This window comes from Dipodomys merriami, unplaced genomic scaffold (genome assembly GCF_024711535.1).
Source record: "Dipodomys merriami isolate MVZ:Mamm:240054 unplaced genomic scaffold, mDipMer1.0.p SCAF_434, whole genome shotgun sequence".
In the NCBI taxonomy this organism is placed as follows: domain Eukaryota; kingdom Metazoa; phylum Chordata; class Mammalia; order Rodentia; family Heteromyidae; genus Dipodomys; species Dipodomys merriami.
This window is the reverse complement of record NW_027205982.1, coordinates 496,677-522,093: the sequence shown is the minus strand read 5'-3', so window position 1 is coordinate 522,093 and position 25,417 is coordinate 496,677. Positions and strand designations below refer to the sequence as shown.

At 52.6% G+C, this 25,417-nt stretch overlaps 1 protein-coding gene across 1 annotated transcript in view; it reads right to left on the bottom strand.

Annotated features, from left to right (window-relative positions):
* Positions 1-21,590, bottom strand: part of LOC138807799 (transforming growth factor-beta-induced protein ig-h3) — a 31,105-nt gene extending 9,515 nt beyond the window's left edge. The window contains exons 1-8 of the mRNA XM_069993563.1: positions 21,366-21,590; positions 16,397-16,495; positions 8,292-8,356; positions 6,501-6,661; positions 6,231-6,395; positions 5,556-5,702; positions 3,642-3,783; positions 651-863 (exon numbers count right to left, since the gene is read on the bottom strand). Of these exons, the coding sequence (XP_069849664.1) occupies positions 651-863; positions 3,642-3,783; positions 5,556-5,702; positions 6,231-6,395; positions 6,501-6,661; positions 8,292-8,356; positions 16,397-16,495; positions 21,366-21,502 (1,129 nt within the window). The 5' untranslated portion in view covers positions 21,503-21,590. The remainder of the gene's footprint in view (positions 1-650; positions 864-3,641; positions 3,784-5,555; positions 5,703-6,230; positions 6,396-6,500; positions 6,662-8,291; positions 8,357-16,396; positions 16,496-21,365) is intronic.
* Positions 21,591-25,417: the final 3,827 nt, after the last annotated feature.

Genomic DNA, 25,417 nt, shown 5'->3' with positions numbered 1-25,417 from the left:
CATCATCTGCGCACCCCATGGCATGGAACTCGGCAGCAGGAGCAACATCTTGTGAGTCAACAAACCCTCTAACCACTGCAGGGACCCAGCGGGGTTTGTGTCAGCCTAGCCACTGGAGAAATGAGGGGAGCGCAGGGCTGGCTGTGGGCAGAGCCATCCTGGAAGAGGCCGGGGTGTCTCCAGGCAAGGCCGCATTGCCTGTGGGGTGACTGAGAAGCCTTCAAGGCCAGTGACCGCTCCCACCCGAAGAGTGTTGCTTTTCCCTGTGAGATCCCTTCTCTCCTGGGTCATATGGAAGCTGAGTCAAAGTCCATCCAGTCGGCCTCTCTGGGTCAGTGACTGGGATGGTTTGGACACTATGGCGGGAAGGAATGCTCTGGGGTCAGGAAACAAGCCTTGTGCTCAGCTACCAAAGGCAGATCTAAAAGGGCTCTGGGGACCTTCAGTGACTCCCGGGGCTGCTTCAAGTATCTCCTCAATCTGCCATATGCCCTCTAGGAGTTTTCTGGCTAGGGGTTGTAAAGTGGGTCCAGGCAGGGAAGTCCCCTGAACGAATCTGTGAGTCCCCCCCCTCCTCTATCCCCCCTACAATCTGGTCACCAAGGGATGGCAGAAGGGATGGGAGGCCGGGCCTTAAGGCCTGGCTTTACCTGAATCTGGGATGAGCAGCTCATCGATGAAGTGGATCACGCCATTGGTGGCCAGGATGTCTTTGTTGGAGATGATGTCCTTTCCATTGATGGTCAGCCTGTCTCCGCTGCAGCCCACTTCCAGGGTGGTGCCCTCCAGGGTCTCCATGGACAGCCCCGCCACAATGGCTTCGGCACACATGGCGGACTTCAGAATATGGTTGTTCAGGAGGTCTGAGGGGAGGGGTAGAGCAGGATATAGGTCAAGTGAGAGCCCAGTCAGGCCTGATCATTTGGATCAATCTCCAAATGAGGCTGGATGATGCCCAGATCCTTTTCTTCTCCCGCTTGCTACGCTCTAAAACCAGAGCTGGGGCTCTGCTGTCAGCCTGCCTGAGCTCAGCTTCCTTGAGCCTCATCTTCTTCATTAGAGCAGATGACAGCAGCGTTTGTCTTCTAGACCTGATGTGTGAAGCACTCTGCATGTAGCCTGACCAAAGAGTAAATGTCCAAAGCTATGTCAGCCATTGGCTGTGAGCTCTGGACTGTACATTGAATTCTCTTATTCAGGACTTCAGGGAGAAAAGAAAAAACTCAAGTGAGCTTACTCCTCTAAATCAACTGACCTTGTTAAAACAGGCAAAATGTGGCAGGAGAAGGTGAAAACTGTATTGAAGGACAGTTTTGAAATATTTGTTTAATTTGGCCAGGTTTTGTTCATTTTTACCCAAGGATCTACTAGCTGCCACCGCGCGTCTAGAGACCGGGAGTGATGGGAAATAAGATACATGGCTTTTTTTTTTTTTCCAATCCCATCCACTGTACCTGTAAATAATAAATACAGCTGCATGGCTACATGTCCAGATGTTATATTTGGGGGAGAGGCTGGGGAGGGGTTCCCTGAAAAGGCTCTTACAGGCTTATGCACAGATGAAGCCCCAAAGAAGGGGGAGGAAGGCATGCCCCCCACCCCCACTCCAGGCTGGGCAGGGTCTCCAAGGCCCCTCTGTCTTATATCCTCACCACAGAAGCGAGTTTTCATCTGTCCCTAAAGTGTAGGAACCAAAACTGCGCTGTCACGGGCAGGAGGAAGCGGAGGCCTGCACTGGGCTGCTTGAAACTGGCTTTGGAAGTCAGTGGTTACCAGATCCAGCCAGACAGAAAGACAGAATGGCAGGAGTCTATGGGTGGGGCTAGGAGTAGAGCTCAACCGGTACTGTACCTGCCTTTCGAGCAAGTGGCCCTGGGTTCAAGCTCTAGTACCGTGAAACAAAACCAAACCCAGCCCTAAGGGAATGACGCTTTGGGGGCAGTTCTGATTCTCAGAGAAGGAAACCTAAGCCACGGGGTGAGATGGGGTGCAGGTGATCTGTGGGTAGAGCTGGGACCAGAAGCCACACTTCCAAGGAAACACATACCAGGCCCCAGCTGCTACCTGCCTGCCTGATGGCCTGGAAATAACAGGAGACTGACAACAGTGGATCCACACCCCTCTTTCTTCCAGCACGAAGCTACAGCACCCCGCAGAGGGACCTCACTTTGAGCATTACCAGTTATCGAGGAGGATAAAACCAACATGCAAAAGACCTAAATTAGGGGCTGGGAAGGTGGCTCAGTGGTAGAGCGCTTGCCTTGCATGCTCAAGGCCCTGGGTTCGATTCCTCAGCACCACATAAGCAAAAAGGAAAAAGCTGGAAGTAGCTCTGTGGCTCAAGTGGTAGAGTGCTAGCCTTGAGCTGAAGAGCTGAGGGACAGTGCCCAGGACCAGAGTTCAGGCCCCACGACCGGACCCCCCCCCAAAAAAAAGACCTAAATTAGGGGTTGTTTTTTCTCCTTCTACTTTAGAATAAGAAGATCTGATATCTCCACATGTGTTGGGTACAGAAGATGTCTTTTTAATAGGTGCTTATAGTTCAGACTTGGAATGTCCCCCAGAGCCTGGCTGCTGTATGGGGAGATTGTGAAAACCTTAAAAAGTAGGGGTGCCCTTTAAGAGGATTTGGGATCCAGGCGTCTCTTCCTCACCCCCCCCGCCCCCCCACGCGCTGCTAGCTTTGGGATGACTTTGGGTGAACAGTCCTAAAGCAACAGGGCCAAGTGACCATAGACTGAAACTTCCAAAACTGAACCAAAGCAAAGCAAACCTTTTGGCTTTATAAGCTGACCTTCCTGGTTATTGGATACAGTAACAGAAAGCTGACTAATGCAATGGGAACATGGCTCTAAAAGAAAAAAAAAAGACTCCAAGTGTGTTAAGATAGATGCATTTACAGCTTACCTCCTCTAGGAAGCCTGGAGCTCCACCCCCAGCCCCAGGCTGGAGCTCCACCCCCAACCCCCCTCCCCCATCCACCCACCCCAGCCCTCACTCCTACTGCCTGAGTATCTTCGTCATTATACTCACTAGATTACATCCCAACAACCTGCTCCCGTTTGCTACCCTCTAGGCTTTCATTCCTAGAAGGCACAGATGGAACTGTATCCACTACCAGTTCCTGGCATGGAACAGACGAGGCACCAGAGTCACTTGGACGCAGAACAGATACCATCTGTGCTTTCAGAAATAGGCCCTTTCCCATCCCTGTCTGGCTAGAATGTTTTAAATTTATAGGGTGTCTGAAAGGCATTAGGCATCTGACGTAGACCATGCCAGGGCGGGTTTAAATAGATTCAAGAGAAATGAAGACATCCCTGGATTGTATTTGGTAGGGAGGGAAGAGTGTGACTGGGGGTACACAGGGAACTTGGGGCCTCCTCTCCTCTCCAGGGGTCTCCGGCCTTGTCAAGACAACTTAGTGCTCAAGGTCCTTTGGAGGTCATGGAGTTGAAAGTGGCCTGGCCCTCTCCCCATCTTCACTCCCTTCTACGCTTGGTCCTCCCATCCTTCCATCCCCTCGCTTAAAGGGGAACTGGCAACGGGGTTTTTTTTTTTTTTTAAACTATAACGCTGGCCTACCCATGAAGCTCCTGTCCAGACTTCAAGGGTGGACGCAGGAGGCGTTGGGCACTCACCTCTCAGGGCCTCTGGGTCGCCCAGGATCCGGTTGAGCGTCTCGGCAGGGATCTTCTCAAAGGCCTCGTTGGTGGGGGCCAAGAGTGTGAACTGACCGTCGCCCTCCAGCACGGTGTTGAGCCCCGACGCAGCCACAGCAGCCTAGGAAGGATGAGGGGAGGATGAAGGGCTCCCCAAAGGGTCTGGCTTCTCCTAGACCCTGGCCAGTCCTCCCTCCGAGAGGGAGAGAGAAAGTGGGTCGCAGATCCTCACTTACCGCGGCCTGGTCTTGCTCTGCACACCAGCCACAATGGCCATCTCTCTCGGGCATTTGATAAGCATGCTGTCTTCCTCTCTACCTCCACGTCTTCACCCCTACCATTCCCTCTGCCTTCCCTTCTTTCACTTCTATTCCTCTGGGAGACAACTAGGCATCTCCTCTCTGGCCTGTGGGCCCCAGTCTGCCTGGTATCGATGCTTTAGCTGTCCTTCTGGTAACTGCAATCTCAATTACCTAAGGGAACTCTGGGTAGAGAGGTCACTCGACCCCACTCCCTGCAGAGCAGCCAGGATGATCCTCTAACAGCTGGCGGCTACTCTCAGGATGGACAGGAACTCCTCTGCACATCAGGCAGGCCTTGAAGGACGCGGCCAGACCCCTCCTTTCTGCCTGCCTTGTGCTCTTCCCTGTGGTCCACAGACCTCCTCCTTACTGCACCGGTCTCTGATCTCCCCTCTGGCCCTTCCTGCCTGGCTACGACCCTGCCCCAGTGCTGTGTGGAACAGGTCCGTTCATGTCTTTCCTGGCCATCCATCTCTCTCCTGCAACTTTTGCTCACCGTTGACATTGCTGACTGCACAACACTTTTTATCACCACCCGTGGCTTTTGGGTTTATGTCTGTATCTTATTTGTCTCCCCAGGGATAACTACAAGGAAAAAGTGTGTCTTGCTTGCTCACGCAGTGCTCTCGCACAGAAAACAATCTCCAGGAAGGAGCAGGTGCTTCCTAAGCATGTGTTAGAAGCAGCAATGATGGGTATTAGGAAGTGGCAAAGGGTTAGAGGGAAGGAAAAACCTAAATAGTACGGGGAGGTTACTCAATAGGACCAGCTGTGATTAATCAAAATATGTGCCACTGACTCCAAGGCCACATTATCCCCTTCACAGAACCCTCCTCCCCCATCCTCTGAGTGACCCCCAAAGTGAAGACAGAGGAGAAGAGCTTAGAGATCCTTTGGGGTCCTCCAGAGTCTGTTAAGAGCTATTCCCCCTACTTGCTGAGGCCCATGGATACCAGCCGGCCTCCGTGTGTTTGACTCTGTGTTGGAGATCTCCAGGGAGGGGTCGCCCCTTTCCCACTTGTGTCCGTTGTGGTTAGGACATGTTCCTCGAATCAGGGCAAAACCCCTGACAGGGCAGCTTGCGTTCACTTCCTCCTCCCATGCATCGGCTGCCAAGAGCAACGCCCCACTCACCCCTCCGGGTTGTAAGGCAGAGGCCTGGGCTGGGCAGGGGGGGAAGGAACAGTAAGTATTCTTATGCCTCTAAAGCAGTCCAGGAAGCCAGTCCAGGAGTCAGATCCCCAGACTCCAAAGTTCACACTGCACCTCTCTGCTTGGTTGGGGAACCAAGGACTTTAGAGGAGCAAGGGCGTGCAACTCCACCTGGGAAACAGATCTGGAAGAGAGAGGCCTTCCTTCAACCTCACAGTGCAGGCCCAGGGCTCAGAGGACCACAGGCTACAAACTCTGCATTTTCCCAGGGGAGCCAAAGAAAGGAAATCTTTATGGAAGAGAGGACAGACAGGCGTTTCACAGGACAGGTAGAGGCGAGCACCGATGAGTGTTTCCCTGCAGGAAGGGAAACTTCTCCTACAGAAGCAACCTGCCAGGCCCCTCTGCGGAAGCCATGTGTCCCCGGCCCAGGCCTCACCCGCAGGGTCTCAAAGGTGTCCTCGATCTCGATGATCTGCTGGATGTTGTTGGTGACGGTGGAGATGACCTTGTCGATGAGGTGCACCACACCGTTGGTGGCGTGGTGGTCGGCCTTCAGCAGCCGGGCACAGTTGACTGTGACAATCTGCCCAGAAGAGAAGCGGGAGAGAACAGTTATCCGAGTGCTGGTGTCTCAACGCCTGCCATCCTAGTGACCCAGGAGGCTGAGGTCTGAGGATCATGGCCCAAAGCCAGCCAGGGAAGGAGTGTCTTTGAGACTCTTATCTCCAATGAACCACCACCACCAAAAAAAAAAAAAAAAAAAAAGAGCCAGAAGTAGAGGTGTGGCTCAAGTGGGACAGAAGGCCAACCTTGAGTGAAAAAGCTCAGGGAGACAGGTACCCAGGCCCTGAGTCCAAGCCCCAGAATGAGCAGTTCACACAAGAGAGTCTGCAGGCTTCCCTGTGCCCAGGAGGAGAAAACAATGCTCTCATCATCATTACCAGAATGTAGGCTCCACCTGCTAGGGGACAGGAAGATCCCGGGAGAAGGCAGCCCAGGCAGGGTCCACAGCTTGTCACACTGTAGGACAGATCCCAGAAAGCATCCCCACCCTAACGGGCCGGGAGTGGGGACAGAGGCCAGGGCTGTGGGATGGGGGGGTTGTCCTTACTCCATTGGGGTAGTGGTGGATCTGGATGTTGGAGTTCTGGTACATGGAGGTGAGCGACATGCCGTGCTTCAGCTCGTCGGTCAGCACCCGCCTGTCCACCATGTGGTAGCGGAGGGCATTGAGCAGCTCGATGTTGACGTTGCTCACCAGGGAGTCCAGCACTTCCTAGAAGGAAGGACAGTGTGACAATGGCTGGGGGGGGGGAGGGGAGGGGTCCCTAAGCCCCCAAGGCGGGGGAGGGCAGGGCGGAGGGAGGGAGGGTCATCTTACCGCAGGCAGGGAAGCCCAGGCTTCATTACTAGGAGCGAAGATGGTGAAGCTGCCCGGCCCCTCGATCTCAGGCCTCAGCTTTTCTGTGCGGTCTGTGTACAGCTGCGTGGTGGTGGAGCCCACAACTCCCAGGGTCTCGTAAAGGTTGGAGAGTGGAAGGGCTATGTAAGCAGAGGCAAGGGAAAGAATTGGTCTGGGTTGGGGGAGGGTGTGGGAGTCCCATGCTACTCAGACACGCCTGCTCTCTCTTTAGGTGAAGAAGAACCAGGCAGTGGGTCCCAAAGCTGGGGCGCCTAACACTGTGGCTGCCAAGTGTCTTAGAAATTGACTCAGTAGACTGGGCGCCAGTGGCTCATGCCTGTCATCCCAGCTACTCAGGAGGCTCAGATCTGAGGATCGAGGTTCAAAGCCAGCCCAGGCAGGAAAGTCCATGAGACTCTGATCTCCCACAAACCACCAGAAAACCAGAAGTGGTGCTGTGGTTCAAGTGGTAGAGTGCTCGCCTTGAGCTGAAGAGCTGAGGGACAGTGCCCAGGCCCTGAGTTCAAGACCCGGGACAGACCAAAAAAAAGAAATTGACTCAGTAAGTCAAATGCTGCCCCATGTGGATCCAGCTAATTGATCATTTCTAATCACTCTACCGCAGCAGAGCAAAGCTTTTGTTTGCAGGCATTGAGATAATACAGGCGAGAATATACACCAGGAACAGACATCTTCATCACCAACTAGTCTTACTAGTTGCAACAAACAACTAATGCCTTCATAGCTTACACACAATGGAGCTATGTATCTGTGAGGTACATCATGCATTTGTAGATCACAAAATGTGTCTTTTTTACAAGGTGTCCTCAAGTTGAAAGAGGCCTTCTCAGACGGTGAGTCTAGCGTTCATTTCTACTCAGTGCACAACATGTAAAAATTGAACTATGTGCTGGGCGCTGATGGCTCACACCTATCATCCTAGCTACTCAGGAGGCCGAGATCTGAGGATTGAGGTTCAAAGCCAGCCCAAGCAGGAAAGTCCATGAGACTCTGATCTCCCACGAGCCACCAGAAAACCGGAAGTGGTGCTGAGGCTCAAGTGGTAGAGCGCTCGCCTTAAGTTGAAGAGCTGAGGGACAGCGTCCAGGCCCAGAGTTCAGGCCCCACGACCAAACAACAACAACAAAAAACATTGAACTGTGTGACTTGAAGGGAGGGATGGGGGAGGGGGAAAGGGAAGAATGATGGGAGGGGGTGATACTGACCATGACACACTGTCCTGGTTACATGGCTTACAGAATTGTAACCTCTTTGTGCAACCACTTTATGATAAAAACTAAAGAGGATCTGAAACCAGGCTCCCAGAGCTCGAATTCCTCTACAGGCCAGTCTCCTAGTCCCCTGTTTACCCTCTGACTCGAGTCATTAATATCAGGACCCCACCCATGGCACCCACAACTACGGTACCCTCCTTGTGACTTTGTAAGTGTGACGCTGTCTTCAGCCTAGAGCAAGGCTGAGCTCAAGGCCATTTGCAGGTCTCTCCTTCTGCCACCTTCTGATGGGCCAGCCTCAGATGCAGTGTGGGAGGAGGAGGCATTTGGGGGGCATGGGGGATTCGGTCCCATCGGCTTTTTGAGGGGTCTGCTCAGGAGACATAAGGTTTCCTCCATGCCCTCGTGGACGTAGAGGTCTACTCGCTCCTCATTCTGTGGACCCCCATTCAGATCCGGCTGCCTTCTCAGTGTTTAGCCCTCTCCTGTACCTCGCCCCTCCAGTCCACCCACAGGCAAAGCCCAGTTCACTCACCTGCTGGACAGCCTTTCTCTCCCGGGACTTTTTCATATCCAGGACAGCACTCGTAGCTGATGACTCTGTAATCAGAAACACACACACCTGTCAAGGAGTCCTTCACTCTTCCTGGTGTCCCTGGGCCCTCTCCAGGCAGAATCCTCCGGTGCAATGTTCTCCTCTCAGGACATCAGTTGGTAGAGATCATGACGGTGCCTCTCCTTCACAAAGAGCTTGTTGCTCTTCCTCGGCCTTGTAGACTGTTCCTGATGGCTGGCCGCATGCAGAAAGCCAATCGGGAAGCCAGACTCCAGCGATACACTCAGTGATGCGATCAGAAAACATAACTCATCTAGAATGGACCTTCAGTGCAATGCCAGGGAACTCTGATATTGGCATTCTAGAAAGGGAGAGGTGAAGTTCTAGCTCTGAGCCTGACACATCCCCAGCCAATGAGTCTCAGTGTCCTCAATGGTAAGGTGTAGGGGTGTGTGTGTGTGTGTGTGTGTGTGTGTGTGTGTGTGTGTGTGTGTGTGTGTGTGTGTGTGTGTGTGTGTGTGTGTGTGTGTGTTAGAGTCATGTGGTTAAATCTCTTGTGCTCTTCTAATTCTGATTTAACAACCCAAAGGGCAGGATACAGTCTCAGTGTCCTCAATGGTAAGGTGTAGGGTGTGTGTGTGTGTGTGTGTGTGTGTGTGTGTGTGTGTGTGTGTGTGTGTGTGTGTGTGTGTGTGTGTGTTAGAGTCATGTGGTTAAATCTCTTGTGCTCTTCTAATTCTGATTTAACAACCCAAAGGGCAGGATACAGACTGAATTTTCCTCAATCTTCACAACCAAGCTTTAAAATTAGAATAAAACATATCCTGCCCATGTAATTGTAACTCCTCTGTACAGTATGTTCACAAATAAAATTAAATTAAATTAAAAAAAATTAGAATAAAACAAAGACCGTGTCCTGAAGGGACTTGCTTTTCTACTTATTTAATTAAAATGTTTTTTTTTTCAATCAGTCAAAACACTTTTTTTAACGGATGGACACTGGTGGCTCATCTCTATAATCCTAGCTACTTAGGAGGCTAAGATCTGGAGGATTATGATTTCAAGCCAGCCTGGGTAGAAAAGTACAAGAGACTCCATCTCCAAGATAAACAACAAAAGAGTCAGCATGGCTCAGGTGGTAGAGCACCAGCCAAGCAAAGAAGCAGAGATTTTGGTTTCTTATAGTTTCACATTAAGTTCCCCAACCACCCATCTCCTTCTGCCATCCCACCATCTTTCCAGAAAGCAACCAGTTGGCAACGTTCCCTACACTTTGATAACCGGCAGGGCACAGTTTAAATCTTTGAATCATTTGTGGGGAAAGCTCAAAACTTTCCCTTCCCCTTGCTTGGATAAGCCCACCTTGGGGGGCGCGGCCACTATCTATCTGGAGGTCGAAAGCATAGCTTCTGCACACTCCACACATTGTGGGCGTCCCAAAGTCGGAGAATTTCACTGCGAGAAAGGGGGAGCTCTGAAAAAATCTCCCTCTAATATCGACTTAATGTCAAATCTTCACATTCTGCAGCATGAGCGCAGTCTAGACCGGCTAAGGTCTAGCGCCAAACGCAAAACATACCTATCTTCCTTTCCCTTCCTCCCCTCCCTCCTCCTCCTCTCCTCCCTCCCTCCCTTCTCCCCTTCCCTGCCTTTTTTTTTCTGGTTAATCTGAGATGGACTCTCTCGCTTTTCTGTCTGTGGCTTCAAACCACAATCTTCCAGATCTTAGTCTCCTAAGTAGCTAGGATTACAGGCGTGAGTCACTAGGGTAGGCACAGATACGTCCTCTGGGACCGGAGAACTCAGGCTTGCATTGTGGCTTTGTGTGGCGCCAGACTTGTGCATGCAGGCAGGTGGACGGCACCCACCGCCTTCTCCTCACAGCGGAGACTCAGCCTTCGAGGCTGCACTCAGCCTCCTCCATCCCAGGGCTCTATCCTGGCTAGCCTTGTGCCAGGAAGCTTTCTTCTAATCTTCACGCTCCGTCAGCATCTCCTTCCCCTGCCTTCCCACTGCCCGGCCAGACATCTCTGTAATTTCTAAGAACCAAAGGGTCAGCCATGTCCCCTGTGGGAGCAGAGAAGCCCAGTGGGTCCTAAAGCTGGCAGCCTCTCTGCTCCCGGTATCCTGACAGTACCAGGCCTTCTCCAGATCAGATTGCAGAAATTATAATATTAGGGAGAACCTTGATCAGAATGTCCTACATGAGCGGTCTGGATGGAAGTCTGTCCCACCTACTCAGTGTCTACTGTGCCTCACTCAGTGCTCTCTCTGGTCCTGAGGAGAACAAGACTGATGAACCCCTGTCAGCCCAGGGGCTGGATTTCATGCCATCTGTTTCTGGGATAGCTGCAGAACAGGCTGAAAAGAACGAGGCTCCTACAATCCCCTGCAGTTCCTAGATATCCCTGCACAGGAAGGACCACTGTACTGGCAGCTAGACATCATCTCATCAGGCAAAGCTGCTCTGATGAAAGGCCCCCCGGCTTCTCCTTTGCTAGCAAGCAAAAACACCAAGTCAGAAATAAATACACTCTCGAAGACAATGAGCTACTGTTCCAGCTTCTTGGGGGCCGAAGAACAGCTCAAGGGAGAAAAGCAAGGAGAAGGTGCCTGATTTCAAAGGGCACCAGAAAAGAAAGGGGGCAGAAATCTGGCGGCAGCCCCAAGTCTCCGTGTAGGGATATTGGCTTCTCTCCCACCTCACTTCCTACCTATTTTCCCTGAAGTTAATGCAAAGCTAAAGCAATCGCTTGTCTTCCAGAGTTTGCTGTGCAGGTTTGGCCCCAGCAGTTCTGGCTGTTTTACGTGCTTGGGGATTAGATAGACTGCAGAGGATGATGAAGCAAGGAGCCGAGAAGCCAGTCTCCCGTGACAGAAGGCAAATGCGTCAGTGTGCCCCGCTTTCTGAGAGCTGCCACAGAGCAAAGGCAGAGCAAATCGCGTCTAGACACGGGCACGGCCAGCAGACTCTGTGGCCCAGAGGGGTTCATTTCTCCACTGCACCTTTCCCAACACAGCTGAGCTGGTCTTTGAGGCCCCAGACGGGGCGGGGGTGGGGGGGCAGGTGGGAATCACTCTAGAAGACGTCCATCAGCAAAGGCTTCTTGCCACTGTGGTATCTATCCATCAGCTCAGATAGGGCTGAGGAAGGAGACTGAGAAAGGGTGGTTGAGTGTTTCCCTGGCAATTGCCATATGGAGTGGGTGGGTGTTTGGGGGACTTGTGGATGTGGACTAGGTCTCCCCAGTTCCTATGCATATCGCCCTGTGCACAATTACGGTGGCCACAGACCAGTGCATGACGAGTTTAAGCAGAATGTCTAGGTTCCCAGGGCCTCTGCCTTCCTAGATGCAAACAGGCCAACGACTGCCTTGTATTAAACCCACAGAAACGATCGTGAGGACTGGAGAAGCTTACAAAGGCGAAGCACTTGTCAGCTGCTCAGTGCTCGGCTGTCCAACTCCTTCTCAAACAAAGCCAAAACGCTGCAGGTGGAAACTTTAAAATGGAGGCCAAGTGAATCACTTCACTGAAACCAACGTGCTAACCTGAGACCACTGATCGAATCCCCTATCACCTACTTATACACTCAGAAGAGGTGGGCTGGGGGCCATATTCACACCTCAGGTTGGCCACCTGGACCCAACACAAATGTATGATGTCAGAAGTTGGTCTCCCTAGGCTAAAATCTTCTGAGGTTGTGTTCCTCCTAGAAACAGTTTATTGCAGGAGCAAACCACTCCTTGCTTTTTTCCAACTTCCAGAGGCCACTGCATTCTTTGGCTTGTAGTCACATCCACCTTTACTAGCATAACTGGTCCGACTTTTCCCCTGCGGCCTCCAACCTACAAGGATTCTCACGATTACCCCGGCCTCACCAAATAATCCGGGATAATCTGCTCTCAAGATTCCTCACCACAAAGTCCCCGTTTCCACCACGTAAGGGAACATGTACGGGCTTGGAGATTGGAAATGTGGACGGCTATGGGGAACGCTTTGCTTTAAGTCCGAGTGTTCGGGTACATCCTCAACAGAACAAAATTCCATGTTAGCTAAACACCCTTTTCATTTACAGAACAGTCTAGAACCTTCACGACTTCTCAGGGAGGTTGAGTGTATACCTAATCTCTGTTAGCTTTGAAATGATTATTCTGAGGTAATGGGGGGTCCTAGGTGGTTGCACAGACAATATGAAACACAAAAGGAGCCAGGTACCAGTGGCTCACACCTGTAATCCTAGCTCCTCAGGAGGCTGAGAGCTGAGGATCGAGGTTCAAAGCCAGCATGGAGACTCTTATACGTGAGACTCTTATCTCCAATAAACCACTCAGAAAGAGAAACCGGAAGTGGCGCTGTGGCTCAAGTGGTAGAGCGCTCGCCTTGAGCTGAAAAGCTGAGGGACGGCGCCCAGGCCCAGTGTTCAAGCCCCATGACCGACCAAAAAGACTAATAAAAGAAACAGAAAAGGGGCTAGCGCAGGTCTAGGGATGGCTTAGATGGCTTCTCACCATCTTCTTTTTCTTCCTGGAACCAAGATTATGGGATGTAGAAAAGGGAGGAAGAGGATGACACCTCTTTAGCTTCCTATCAGATCTCTCTGAGTGCCCTGACCAGAATGACTTCTGGGAAAACAGATCTGCAGACTGATGGAAAAGCACCACCGTCCCCAGGCTGGTTTCAGCTGAAGTTTAGTCTCTGACTATGAACCTAGTGCTCAGGAAGTGTCACTCTTTTGCCCCTGGGCAAAGCCACAGTTGCTACTAGAAAAACCAAACAAAGAATGTGTCCTTCCTGCCAGCCAGCTGCTCTTGGCTCCAGAGAACAGCTTCTGTACTTGTGAAATTCTACGGCTCGTGACATAATTTCAAGGCATGGGGAAGGATTCCCGCACCCCTGACCTGCTGGCACTCCCTGATGCTTGAACGATGTCTGAGGGCCTAGCATGACTGTGACATCGCCGTGATGTCACCCCGGTCTGACTTGTCATTCCCTCAGGCTCATCCAAAAGAGGACTGTGGAAAAGCAGCCAGACTTCCTGACCACAGTTTCCTGCACCTCCTCACGAGTCCCCACATGTCAAAAACAAAAAACAAACAAAAAATGATGGCTACCAACTGAGCCAGGCCCCCAAAATCACCAGAGGAATGCTCGCTGCCCCCCATGAACCTTCTGTGATTGTGTCACTCCGGTGCTCTTTAGCATCTGAAATAAAAGCTAACGAATGATTAAAAAAAAAACAACAGATAATAAAAATTCACTCAGTCACTAAACAGGGGTCCACCGGTGGTGATTCCATTCACATGCTGCGCTTTGGTCCCAAGCACTCCGTTCTCAGATCTCTACAGAAATGCAGAAGAGCTGAGGACAGAGCTGAATCACAGGTCTGGGAAGGTGGCTCAGTGGTAGAATGCCTGCCTAGCATGCACGAAGCCTCGGGTTCGATTCCTCAGTAGCACATACACAGAAAAAGCCAGAAGTGGCACTGTGGCTCAAGAGGTAGAGAGCTAGCCTTGAGCAAAAGAAGCTGAGGGACAGCACCCAGGCCCTGAGTTCAAGCCCCAGGACTGGCAAAAAAAAAAAATGCCCTCTGTCCTTGCTGGCTGGCTCCACCACCACCACTACCACTGTGCTTGCATTTCCTAATCTTTACCAGAAAGTCACTCTTCCCTGGATGACATCACCTGTACCTGTCACACACCTCACTCTGGCTACAGGGTAACCCCAGTACAGGCTGTCAGGGATCAGGTCCCCCTGTACCAGAACCACACAAAGCTATCGTTAGCGCTTGGGGAATAACCAAGCTGAGTTCTCCCCTTGTCTTCTCCGGAGTTCTTTCCCACATCAGTACCACCTTCCTGAAGTAGCACAAGATGTTCCAGGAAGGGCCTCTCTTGTCCTGAATGTTTGTTTGTTTTTTAAATCAACTCATGTTTTCCTATCCTCATTTCCTCTTTTTTTTTTGAAGCTGCCCCAAACAGTTGGATATGAATATCTTTTTTTTTTTTTCTTTTGGCTTTGTGAGACCAGGTGGATAGGCTGGACTGGGTTATTGTTATTATTTTAATTTTTAAAATTGCTATGATAAAGGGAGATGGACAGAGGGATTACAGTTACATAAGTCAGATAAAGAGCAGATTTCTCTGTGTGGAGGCGTGGGTGTGGTTGTGGGGTTCTAAACTCTTCAGCTCAAAGTGAGTGCTCTACCACTTGAGCCATGGTGCCACTTCCAGTTTGCTGGTGGTTCCTTAGAGATAAGAGTCTCATGGACTTTACTTGCTATGGCGGGCTGTGAACCGTGATCCTCAGATCTCAGCCTCCTGAGTGGCTAGGATGACAGGCGTGAGCCACCGGCGCCCAGCCAGAGTATATTTCTTTTTTTTTTTGGACAATGCCACCCCTTCCTGGGACTGGGTTATGAATAGATCTTGTCTCACTCAACTCTTACGTCTCACTCCCTAACAACATGTCCATCCCTGTCTTCCTTTGCCTGGTGCTGGATGAAGGTGCTGGCTCTCCCTGTTCTCAAAGCCAAACCCACACCAGAGGAGAGGCCTCGATCACCGGGGTGCTCTGTGGTTTATGCTTGTCTTGGCACACATGAAGCAAGAAACCAGCAGCAAGAGCTACGGAGCCAGTGTGACTCATAAACCAGTCACAGTGACAGCTGGGACTACAGAGAAATGTCACCAAGCTCCTGTTCACTCTTAGGGCTGGTGTCCCAAAACAAGACACAGCATGGCAGGTGTGCCCTGAAGCCAGCTGACCATTACAAGTAGGTGGGGCCTATTTTTAGAGAAGCCTGACCTGACCAAAAAAAAAAAGGAGGTGTTCTTTGAAATCTGGGCGCTGAGATCCTTATGAGCTGTTCACTTGGCAGTAGCCCTTTGGTGGCCTTCCAGGAAGCAATTATGTGAATCCCGCTTTGTGTTTAATGAAGTAATTAATTGTTTGAGGAGATAATGCACGTACATAAAGGAAGCGATGGGTAATTACTGAACGTGTAATTATTTTTTAACCTGGGCGTCATGGAAAAGATGTGTGGTATGGAATCTGCATAATCCTATTCAAAAGAGCAAAAATTATTGCTGAGCCTCTGGTTTTGTTTTTGTTTTTTTGCTAAATCCCAGAAGGTATGTTCTAGCTCCCACAGCTGGGGGCTCTCCCTGAAGTGGTCCTGTTGCCAGAGTACTGTTGTCACTGGGGTACAGGCTGGGTGAAGTCCAGCTCCCTTTTTAAAAAGCCCCCAGAAGCCCCACAAGAGCCACCCTGGTCCACATCTTCTATTTGTGTGGTCCCATTCCGGGGTAACAGTAGCAGCTAGCGTTTACTGAGCAGGTACTATGTGCCGGGTCTCGTATTTATTCTCTCATGTACTAAATTATTTCAGTGACACACCAAGACTGGTCCTACTGTGACTCCAATTTTACAAACGAAGTAACTAGGGATTTTAAAAGATAAAACCTTCCTCTGTAAGTGGCAAAGCCAGGTTATGGGTCCGAGGCAATGTCCTGAAATGCTCTGCTGTCTTTTTTTTTTTTTTTTTTTTTTTTACAGGTGTTTATTATCTTGGATTTGTAATGGGAGTAGTTATCTCTTTAAGGTAAATTTACCAACAAGCTTTCTTTCCCAGAGATGTGTCGGTGGTTTGTCCTTTAAATAGTCAAACTCGAGAGAAACACACACACACACACACACACACACACACACACACACAGAGCTTTATGCTTCTGGGAATGTAAATCATATTTGCAATCTGATTTTTGTTTGTTTGTTTGCTTGCCAGTCCTAGAGCTTGAACTCCGAGCCTGGGCGCTGACCCTTAGCTTCTTTGGCTCAAAGCTAGCTCTCTACCACTTGAGCCACAGTGCTCCTTCCGACTTTTTCCGTGTATGTGGTACTGAGGAATTGAACCCTGGGCTTCACACATTCTAGGCAGGCACTCTACCACTAAGCCACCTTCCCAGCCCAATTTGAAACCTTTTTAAAAGATGCAAAATCAAATCATTCCCCCCCCACCTCCCCACTCCTGCCCTGCCCCACCTTGGTAGGCTGGTTGGTCTTGGATGGTTCCAGATACTCACGTTGATTTCCCGCAGATTTTCCTCTGGTACCACTGTTTGCAGTTAGTGAAGTACTTCTTGTTGGTGCCAATGAGTTTCTGCACAGCGCACACATTGGGTCTGCAAACGAAAGCAACGGTGTTAGGTGGGTCGCGTGTCACCCACCTTGATGTCTGACTTTTCCAGGTCATCAGAACTGTCTGGAGAGGAGGAGAGGCAGCATTTCAACTTCAGCTCCAGAGGGTAGAGTGTGGGATGCCATCTACTTAGTCTCCATCAGAGCTCCCCCTCAAATACGAAATCACTCAAGTCTGTCTTACACATTAATATAATGTCATGTAAGTATCCTTCTTAGGCATATAGGTTGTAGTTATATGTAAGTGGTTTGTTTGTTTTGTTTTTGTTTTTTTGGCTTGAACTCTGGGCCTGGGTGCTGTCCCTGAGCTGCTTTTGCTCAAGGCTCTACCACCTTGAGCCACAGCTCCACTTCCGGCTTTTTCTGTGTTACGTGGTACTGAGGAATCAAACCCAGGGCTTCATGCACGCTAGACAAACCCTCTACCGCCAGGCCACCTTCCCAGCCCTAGGCATCTTAAAGAAATTCTAGATTGCACATCCCGGACTGGGAAAATTTAGCAAAATCCAAGTGGTTGGTTTGCGAAGCAAAGAAACTTTGAGACAACCTAGCCTCCTTCCTGCCATCTGTACTCCAGCCTCAGCAGCCCAAACGTGGCACCCCAGTGTGTGTCTCAGGGCCTGTCCTAGAGGAGAGGAGGCCGCAGCTCCTCCCTCGCAGCTCCACGCCCAGACGCGCTCTGCGTGCCTAGACCAGCCGCTGCCCGGCTCCCGGAGCCAGCCATCACGAGTGTCCACCCTCCGCTCCAGGGCGCGCAGCCAGCAACTGTCAGGCCCTGACACCGGTGCCTTCCCATTTAACTGTTGGTTATCCTTAGACTCCCCCAGCTTCAACTCCATTCTCTGAGGAGTACTCCTGTTTGCATCCTGTGGCCTGGGATGCAGCCTTGGTTTGATGCTGGGTACCCCAAAGAGATGTCTGTCTCCTTTTCTCTGACTATCCCCCAAAGAACTCAGAGGGCAGAGTTGTGCTTATGCTGGGGACTGGCATTCTGTGGTTGTGGGGGGGGGCAGGGGGGAGTCTGGCATCTAGCAGGTGTAGGGGCTTGGAATGAACTTGTGGAAAATACTGCTCCATGACTACCTGACTCAAAAAGACCCTCAGTGATGGCAGAAAAGGAAAGGGATGTTCTCAGCGTCTGGCGAGAAGCCTTCGGAGCCTCAGGATTTCATGTGGCATGTTTTATTCAGTTGTACCCTCTCTGCTCCAGAATGGTGTTCAGGTCAGATCATGGCAGGACCTTTATCAGGAGCTCCTGGAGCTGTGAGGGGATTTCCGGTCATCTGACAGAAATCGTTAAGTCAGAGAAGGCAAAAACAAAAACAAATCCCACCAACCGAGCAGGATGTGGTGGCACCCTATCTGTCATCTTGCTACTTTTAGTAGCCAGAGGCAGGAGGATCTCAAGGTTGAAGCCAGCCTGGGCAAACTGAGTGAGAGCCTATCTCGAAAATAAAATATGAACAAAATACCGGGGGCGTGGATCAAGTGGTAGAGGGCTTGCTTAACGTATTCCAGGGCCTGGGTTCAATTTCCAACACTGTAGGGGGTGGAACAAAAAACAAAACCCAACAAAATAAAATAGCAAGTAATGGCTTTTGCAAGACCCCTGTGCTCAGAGAACTCCAGGTAGCATCCAAAAGATGGACTATTTCTTCATTATCAAAGCCTTGGTTCCTTTTAAAAAGCAATCCATAGATAACCTTTGGATGCCATAGGCTTTTCCAGATAGACACTGATTTTTCAGTGATGCCTATACCCAATGTCCTTCTCCTACCTCCATCTTGTGGGTACACTGTCATTTCCCAAAACTTCAATCAGGTTCCTAGGAAAGGTGAGTGGGCTGAGAGGTACAAGGCATGTTTTTGGGAATGGACAGAAAAACCCAAGGGTGGCCGGACGCTGGTGACTCACGCCTGTCATCCTAGTTACTCAGGAGGCTGAGATCTGAGGATCGTGGTTGGAGACCAGCTGGGGCAGGAAAGTCGGTGAGACTTCTCTCCAATAAACTACTCTGAAAAAGCCAGACGTGAAGCTGTGACTCAAGTGGTAGAGTGTTGGCCTTGAGCAAAAGTAGCTCAGGGACAGCACCCAGGCCCTGAGTTCAAGCCCCAGACTGGCGTGCGCACCCACGTGCGTGCACACGCACGCGCGCACACTGTGCACGCGCGCGCACACACACACACACACACCAGCAGATCCCAGCAGATTGCTAAACACGGGACTTCTCTATTTGCTGCCTAGGAATTTGCCAGTGAGTTCCTAAACAACCCCTGAAGAATTCCTGTCAGCCACACTCCAGCCCTGAGTCCTACGCATGTACAACCCAGGAAAGAGCTTCTCTCTGACCAGGCAGGACAGAATTCCTGCCCATGAATTCCCTGCCATTTCTGTGTGGTGCTCTTGAGCGGATCTGCAACATCCCAGTGCCGTTTCCATCGTTCCTATCCTCTGTGACAGGAGCAGAGGCTGGGGGGCTGGGGTAGGGGGCAGTCAGGATCCCCTCCCTCACCCATCAGGGGTGTGGGTGGTGACCTGTGCACACAGGAAGTCTATGCCGAAGGGTAATCAAAGTAAGCCTTCCACTTCACGCATAATGGCCTTACTGTTCGTCTTGGACCAGAAAACCAAGTGCTTGCAGAAGTTCGGTCTGGTGTTTGGTTGTTGGTATTCCATGGTGTGGTTGCATTTTTACTTCTCTTTCAGTTCTAATTTTTTCCCCCCTTCCCTATAGGCACAGAAATACAGCTGGGAGCCGAGAAGCCGCATGGCAGTTATAACTTCCCACCAGCAAAGCCACTAAGCCGCAGGTTCACCCTCTATAAAACGGGAACAGGACAACAGATCTCCCTGTGCTGGGGGTGGAGGGAACACGGTTGTGGGGGGGGAGGGGGGTCCAGGGCTGCTGGCGGGCAAGGCCCAGCCATCATTTTTCTCCCTCACCCATTTAGAGGGAATGTCAGGGCTTAAACTAGCATTGACGCTTCAGCTCTCACTATGAATAAAGAGCTGGAGCTCGAACAAGGTTGTGCATCTGCATGGTGCACCACGCCCATGTGTGCAAGGCCAGCCTGCCTCGTGGCATTTGGAGGGACAGTTAGATCACAGTAAATGCAACTGGGCCTGTAACTGTTTTGGCAAGGCTCGAGTGCATGCCTGCGTACCCCCCTTCCCAATGCTTTTCATTTGCCATGTGGTTCAAGGCCTGCTAAGAAAAAAAAAAAATCTTACCATTGAGCAACGTGCCCACGCCTTTTTGAGACAGGGTCTTGCCCAGACTGGCTTTGAACTTGTTAGCCTCTGCCTCAGCTTCCAAAGTACTGGGATTACAAGCGTGAGGCACCATGCCCGGCTCTGAAACTTCTTAATCATTCTGTTTATCACAGCTTACTACAGTTTTGGTTCTTTCTTCCCGTTTTTTTTTTTTTTTTTTTTTTTTAACCAGCTGCTCTGCAAGAAGTTTATCAAGAGGATCAGCCAGCAGGAATATGAGGAGCAGTGGATCTAATATCTGACGCTCGTAATTTTTGTGTGTGTGTAAAGGCTCTTAATATAAAAGCTCTATTTTTTCCAGCTGGTCAGTGTGTCTCTGGGCTCTGCCTGAGACCCCGATCTTGGCGCCACCCCTCACTACTTTGATCGCCCTTCACCGTTGGCAATGCACAGATTCCATTCTTGTGACAGGGCTGCAGGCGGGCATACCCACTCCTGACTTAAGAGGCAAGAGGAACAGAAACCTCTCAGGCACACCTACACAGTGTGCAAGTGAGCTGAGGGACGGAGAGGGAGCTGGTGTCCCCTTTTGACTCTGAGATCTCCTATCCCCTGCACGGTCCCTCTGTGCACAACAGGCAAGTCGAAGATGATTGATTCCCTTACTTCCTAAAGCCGGGGTCCCCCCCCCACCCCCGGGACACCCCTAGGGAATTCCTCCTTCCAGGAGAAGGCGGAGACGGTGGCAGCAGCTTGGCCTGACTTGATTTCATTCTGCAGGGTAGCCAGCCTGGCACCCAGCAGCTCATGCAATGCCCTGAACACCTACAAGGCCAAAGGAGACTGCAAAGTCACCAGTAGTAGAAAACCAAGGTAATAAACGGTTCCCCTCCGCCCCCTAAAAAAATGGAGAGCCTGTTTCCATGCCCTGGTGAGGGACATCAGCTCTGTGACCCTCAACACTGTGTGTGGATCTCAGGACACACCTGCCCAGCCTTGGGGGTGGGCACTCTGCGTGGGCTGTGAATGCCAGGCCTCTGACAGGGTCCCACCGTGCTGGGAGGAAACCCTACCAGACGCTACCACTTGCAGCTCTACCGAGAGGCTGGCTAAGCTGGGGGCTGCAGCACAGCCTGGCTAGGAGGGGTAGACAGACGGACAGACGGACGGGTCCTTTGTCTGGAGGAGCAGTGAGTGTCCACCTCTGGGCTCTGGTCTGTCCCCACTATGGAAGCCCAGGGCAACTTGGAGACCCACCTCAACTATCCCCCCAAACTAGCTTTGCTTGGAAACACGCTCCAAGCCTGGCATCCAGGGCCTACCACGGGAGGGTGGGAGAGTCCTGCGTCTTCCAGGGACTCAGTTTCCCCCATCTGTACAAGGCCTATGCATTCTCCCCCCTCCCCACCCCCCCCAGGGGGAGACGGGATGGGACTGCGCCCTGGGTGCGTGCAGGGCATGGCCAGGTGCGCGGGGGATGCTGTCAGCTGGTGTGGCCGGGTGTGGGTGCCCCCCAGCATCCCCCCTGCCCCCCAGCACCCCTTCCTGCCCCCCAGCACCCCCTGCCCCCCAGCACCCCTCCCTGTCCCCCCTGTCCCCCCACACACCCCGGCACCCCCTGCCCCCCGCACCCCCGCTTACCCGTGCTGGCGGCCCCGCAGCCGGCTGTGCTGCAGGACCAGTTGGTAAGGCGACTTGGGGGGACCGGCCGGGGTGGCGGCGGGGCCCAGGGCCAGCGCCAGGGCGCCGGCTAGCAGCTGCACCCGGAGGAGCGCCATGGAGAGGGCCGACGGGCGGACGGCGCGGGCGGACGGACGACGGACAGACGGACGGACGCACCCGCGAGCGAGCCAGCCAGGGGCCCGGACCGAGCGCGGAGCGAGGCGGGGCGGGGACGGGCCGCGCCGGGGTTAAGTACGCGGCGGCGGAGGGCGGGAGGGAGGGCGGGGGAGGGCGGGCCTGGCTCCGCCCAGCCCGGCCCAGACCGAACTCCCGCCTGGATCCCTCCCCCTCCATGTCCTCCCTCCCCCTCCATGTCCTCCCTCCCTCCCTCCCCCTTCATGTCCTCCCTCCCTCCCCCTCCATGTCCTCCCTCCCTCCCCCTTCATGTCCTCCCTCCCTCCCCCTCCATGTCCTCCCTCCCTCCCCCTCCATGTCCTCCCTCCCTCCCTCCCCCTTCATGTCCTCCCTCCCTCCCCCTCCATGTCCTCCCTCCCCCTCCCCTCCATGTCCTCCCTCCCTCCCCCTCCATGTCCTCCCTCCCCCTCCATGTCCTCCCTCCCTCCCCCTTCATGTCCTCCCTCCCTCCCCCTCCATGTCCTCCCTCCCTCCCCCTCCATGTCCTCCCTCCCTCCCTCCCCCTTCATGACCTCCCTCCCTCCCCCTCCATGTCCTCCCTCCCCCTCCATGTCTTCCCTCCCTCCCCCTCCATGTCCTCCCTCCCTCCCTCCCCCTTCATGTCCTCCCTCCCCCTTCATGTCCTCCCTCCCTCCCCCTTCATGTCCTCCCTCCCTCCCTCCCCCTTGATGTCCTCCCTCCCCCTCCATGTCCTCCCTCCCTCCCTCCCCCTTCATGTCCTCCCTCCCCCTTCATGTCCTCCCTCCCTCCCCCTTCATGTCCTCCCTCCCTCCCTCCCCCTCCATGTCCTCCTTCCCTCCCCCTCCATGTCCTCCCTCCCTCCCCCCTTTATGTCCTCCCTCCCTCCCCCTTCATGTCCTCCCTCCCTTCCTCCTCCCTTTATGTCCTCCCTCCCTTCCTCCCCTCTTCATGTCCTCCCTCCCTCCCTCCCCCTTCATGTTCTCCCTCCCTCCCCCTTCATGTTCTCCCTCCCTCCCCCTTCATGTTCTCCCTCCCTCCCCCCTTTATGTCCTCCCTCCCTCCCCCTTCATGTCTTCCCTCCTTCCCTCCTCCATGTCCTCCCTCCCTCCCCCCTTCATGTCCTCCCCCCTCCCCAGCCAAGATCACTGATCAAACCCTTTCCACCTGGCTCCCTCCCCTCCCTTTCCATCCTCCCTCCCCTCGCCGCTGTCCCCCCCCCCACTCACTGTCCAGTGTGTAGTGCCTTCCCACAGCTGAAGGCCCACCAGACCTGGCTTCTGGGTTGTTCCACGCTCCACAGGTGGGTCATGCTAACAGAAGCAGAGATGAAGAGCTTATCTGGTGAACAGAAGCCCCACCTCCTCCTGCCGCCTCTTCCCCCCACTCCAAATGTAGGACAGGATCTGTTTGGCCCGAGGCTGCTGTGGGAGAAGGGTGGAGACTTCACCTTGGTGCTCACAAACATCTCCCGCAGCCCCACCTGCAAAAGAGGTGCCAGGAAGACACGGGAAAGGTAGAAGCAAGGCCACCCTGGAGAGCTCGGAGCAAGCCAGGGAACCATCACTCGGTGAAGTCTCGCCTCAGCACCTATTAGTCACCCACCAGCTACTTGGCACTGTCAGTCTTGGCTTGGTGCAGTAGTCCATGGGCCAAACCAACCATGTCCCCAGAGGGGTGGCTGGGGCTTGGGGAATCGGAGGAAGCACCAGGCCTAGACAGGCCATATCTGCCATTCCATGTGAAGGACGGAAAGGATTTAGCCAGGTGAGTAGAGAGAAGATGCTTTTAGGGAAACTCCAGTGGCCCATCTGGATGAAGGGATGGAGAGAGGAGGAAGGAAGAAGGGCCAGGCGCTGGTGGCTCACGCCTGTCATCTTAGCTACTCAGGAGGCTGAGATCTGAGGATCGTGGTTAAAAGCCAGCCCAGGCAGGAAAGTCCATGAGACTCTTATCTCCAATAAACCACTCAGAAAACCGAAGTGGCACTGTGGCTCCAGTGGTAGAGCACTTACCTTGAGCTGAAGAGCTGAGGGACAGCGCCCGGGCCCAGAGTTCAAGCCCATGACCGACAAAAAAAAAAAAAAAAAAAAAAAAGAGTAAGGAGGAGGGCATGGGGCCTTCGTGGGGCCCAGACCCAAGCTGAGTCCTCCAGGTGATGAGAAAGCAAGCAGGTGACATGATCAGTGTCATGAGCAGGCTTTGAGGGACCACGTAAAATAAGGTGAGCCAATGGGAGGTGGGAAGATGAGGAGGCCAGGAGAGGAGCGTGCGGGGGCTTGAACTATGGTAGGAGAGGGGGAAGATGGATGGAGGTGTAGATCGAGGAGAGAAGAGACTCAGGAGAACTTGGTTGCTCTATGTAGGAGGAGAGTAAGGAACGAGGAAGGAAATCCAGGTGTGAGCTTGCGGAGCAAGCTGGGGCAGAGAGAGAGAGAGAGGCAGAGAGAGGCTGGGGCAGAGAGCGGTCTGGGAAGGAGAGGGGGTGGGATGGTGAGCGTGGAGGAGGAAGCTGTTGACAGAGAGCAAGGCTGCCTATGAGACAAACGGAATGGTGTTCACTGTATCAGAAACAAGGTCGAGAGAGGCTGGGAGAGGGAGGCTAGATCTGAGGGAGAGGAGGTGGGAAGGAGCCCTAAAAGCCAAAGAGGGGGGGGGGGGGGACAATGGGCCGGAGGGACAAGGAGCCCCAAGAGGATGGGGAGCTTGAGGGCAGAAAACTCTAGAGGCCCTCTGGAGTGAGTAGAGAGGAGCGGGCAGGAGCTGGGAGATGACTCCAGCTGTGTTCACCTGGCAAACCACCCAGCTGCGTTTCCAAGTAGACAGCAGGGAGACGAATTCACAGGTCTGCAGCACAGGAGAGGTGTGAGGACTGGAGGTGCGCCTGCAACCCCACTACTAGCGGTGGTGGAGCTCAAGAGAGAGTAAGAACAAGACGACAGGGCTGCGTGCCTGCCAGTGGCTCACATCTGTCATCCTAGCGACTTAGGAGACTGAGTTCTAAGATCACAGTTCAACGCCGGCCTGGGCAGGGAAGTCCATGAGACTCTTATCTCCAATTAACCTGCAAAAAAACAAACAAACAAAAATAGTGGGAGCAGCTCACGTAGCAGAGCACCGGTCTTGAGCACAAAAGCTAAGAGACAGTGCCCAGGCCCCGAGTTCCAGCCCAAACACACAGAACACATACACGCACTATCTCAGAAGAAAATCCACCTGGAGAAGGTGAAGAGGTAAGAGACAGGCAGAAAGGGACCACTGAAGGGACAGAAGGATCTAGAGTCACCCTGAAGCCACTAGAGAAAATTCCAGAGAGCCACTGTCACCGCCAGGAGGGGTGGGCTTTGTTGTGCGATTTCTGTGGTATTATTGCCACTCAAGAAATGGGAGATGGTAAGACTAGAGGAAGTTTCCTAGAACATTTATTTTCCACCCAAGGCTGTCATCTTTTACGCCGAAGACCCTTTTTGTTGTCTCCTTTCCTACTTACCCCCATAGCTCCAGATGGCTGAGATGGATCATTTATTCCTGTAGCTATACCTGGGGGCCAGTTCCAGGGCTAGGACCTGCTGTCACAAGGGAGAGAGATTCTCTGTGCCCGGTCTCTGTCTAGGTGGGGTTCACTGGTGAGGACTAGTGAATATATTTTGGTCTGGAATAAGAGGATTTCTCTCCAAAATAAGTCTGAGGGAAGAGCAACTCATATGCACTGAGGTGGATGGTGGAAGGCCCTAAAGCATTGCTGCCCCATGAGTTGAAATCAAGTAGGAACTGCTGTTAAAAGGAACCCTCTGTAGAATCACGGGGGTCCTGAAGAGTATACCCTCCATAGGGACAAGTCGCTTTCAGCAACTTGGTTCTATGGCTTCAACTTGAGA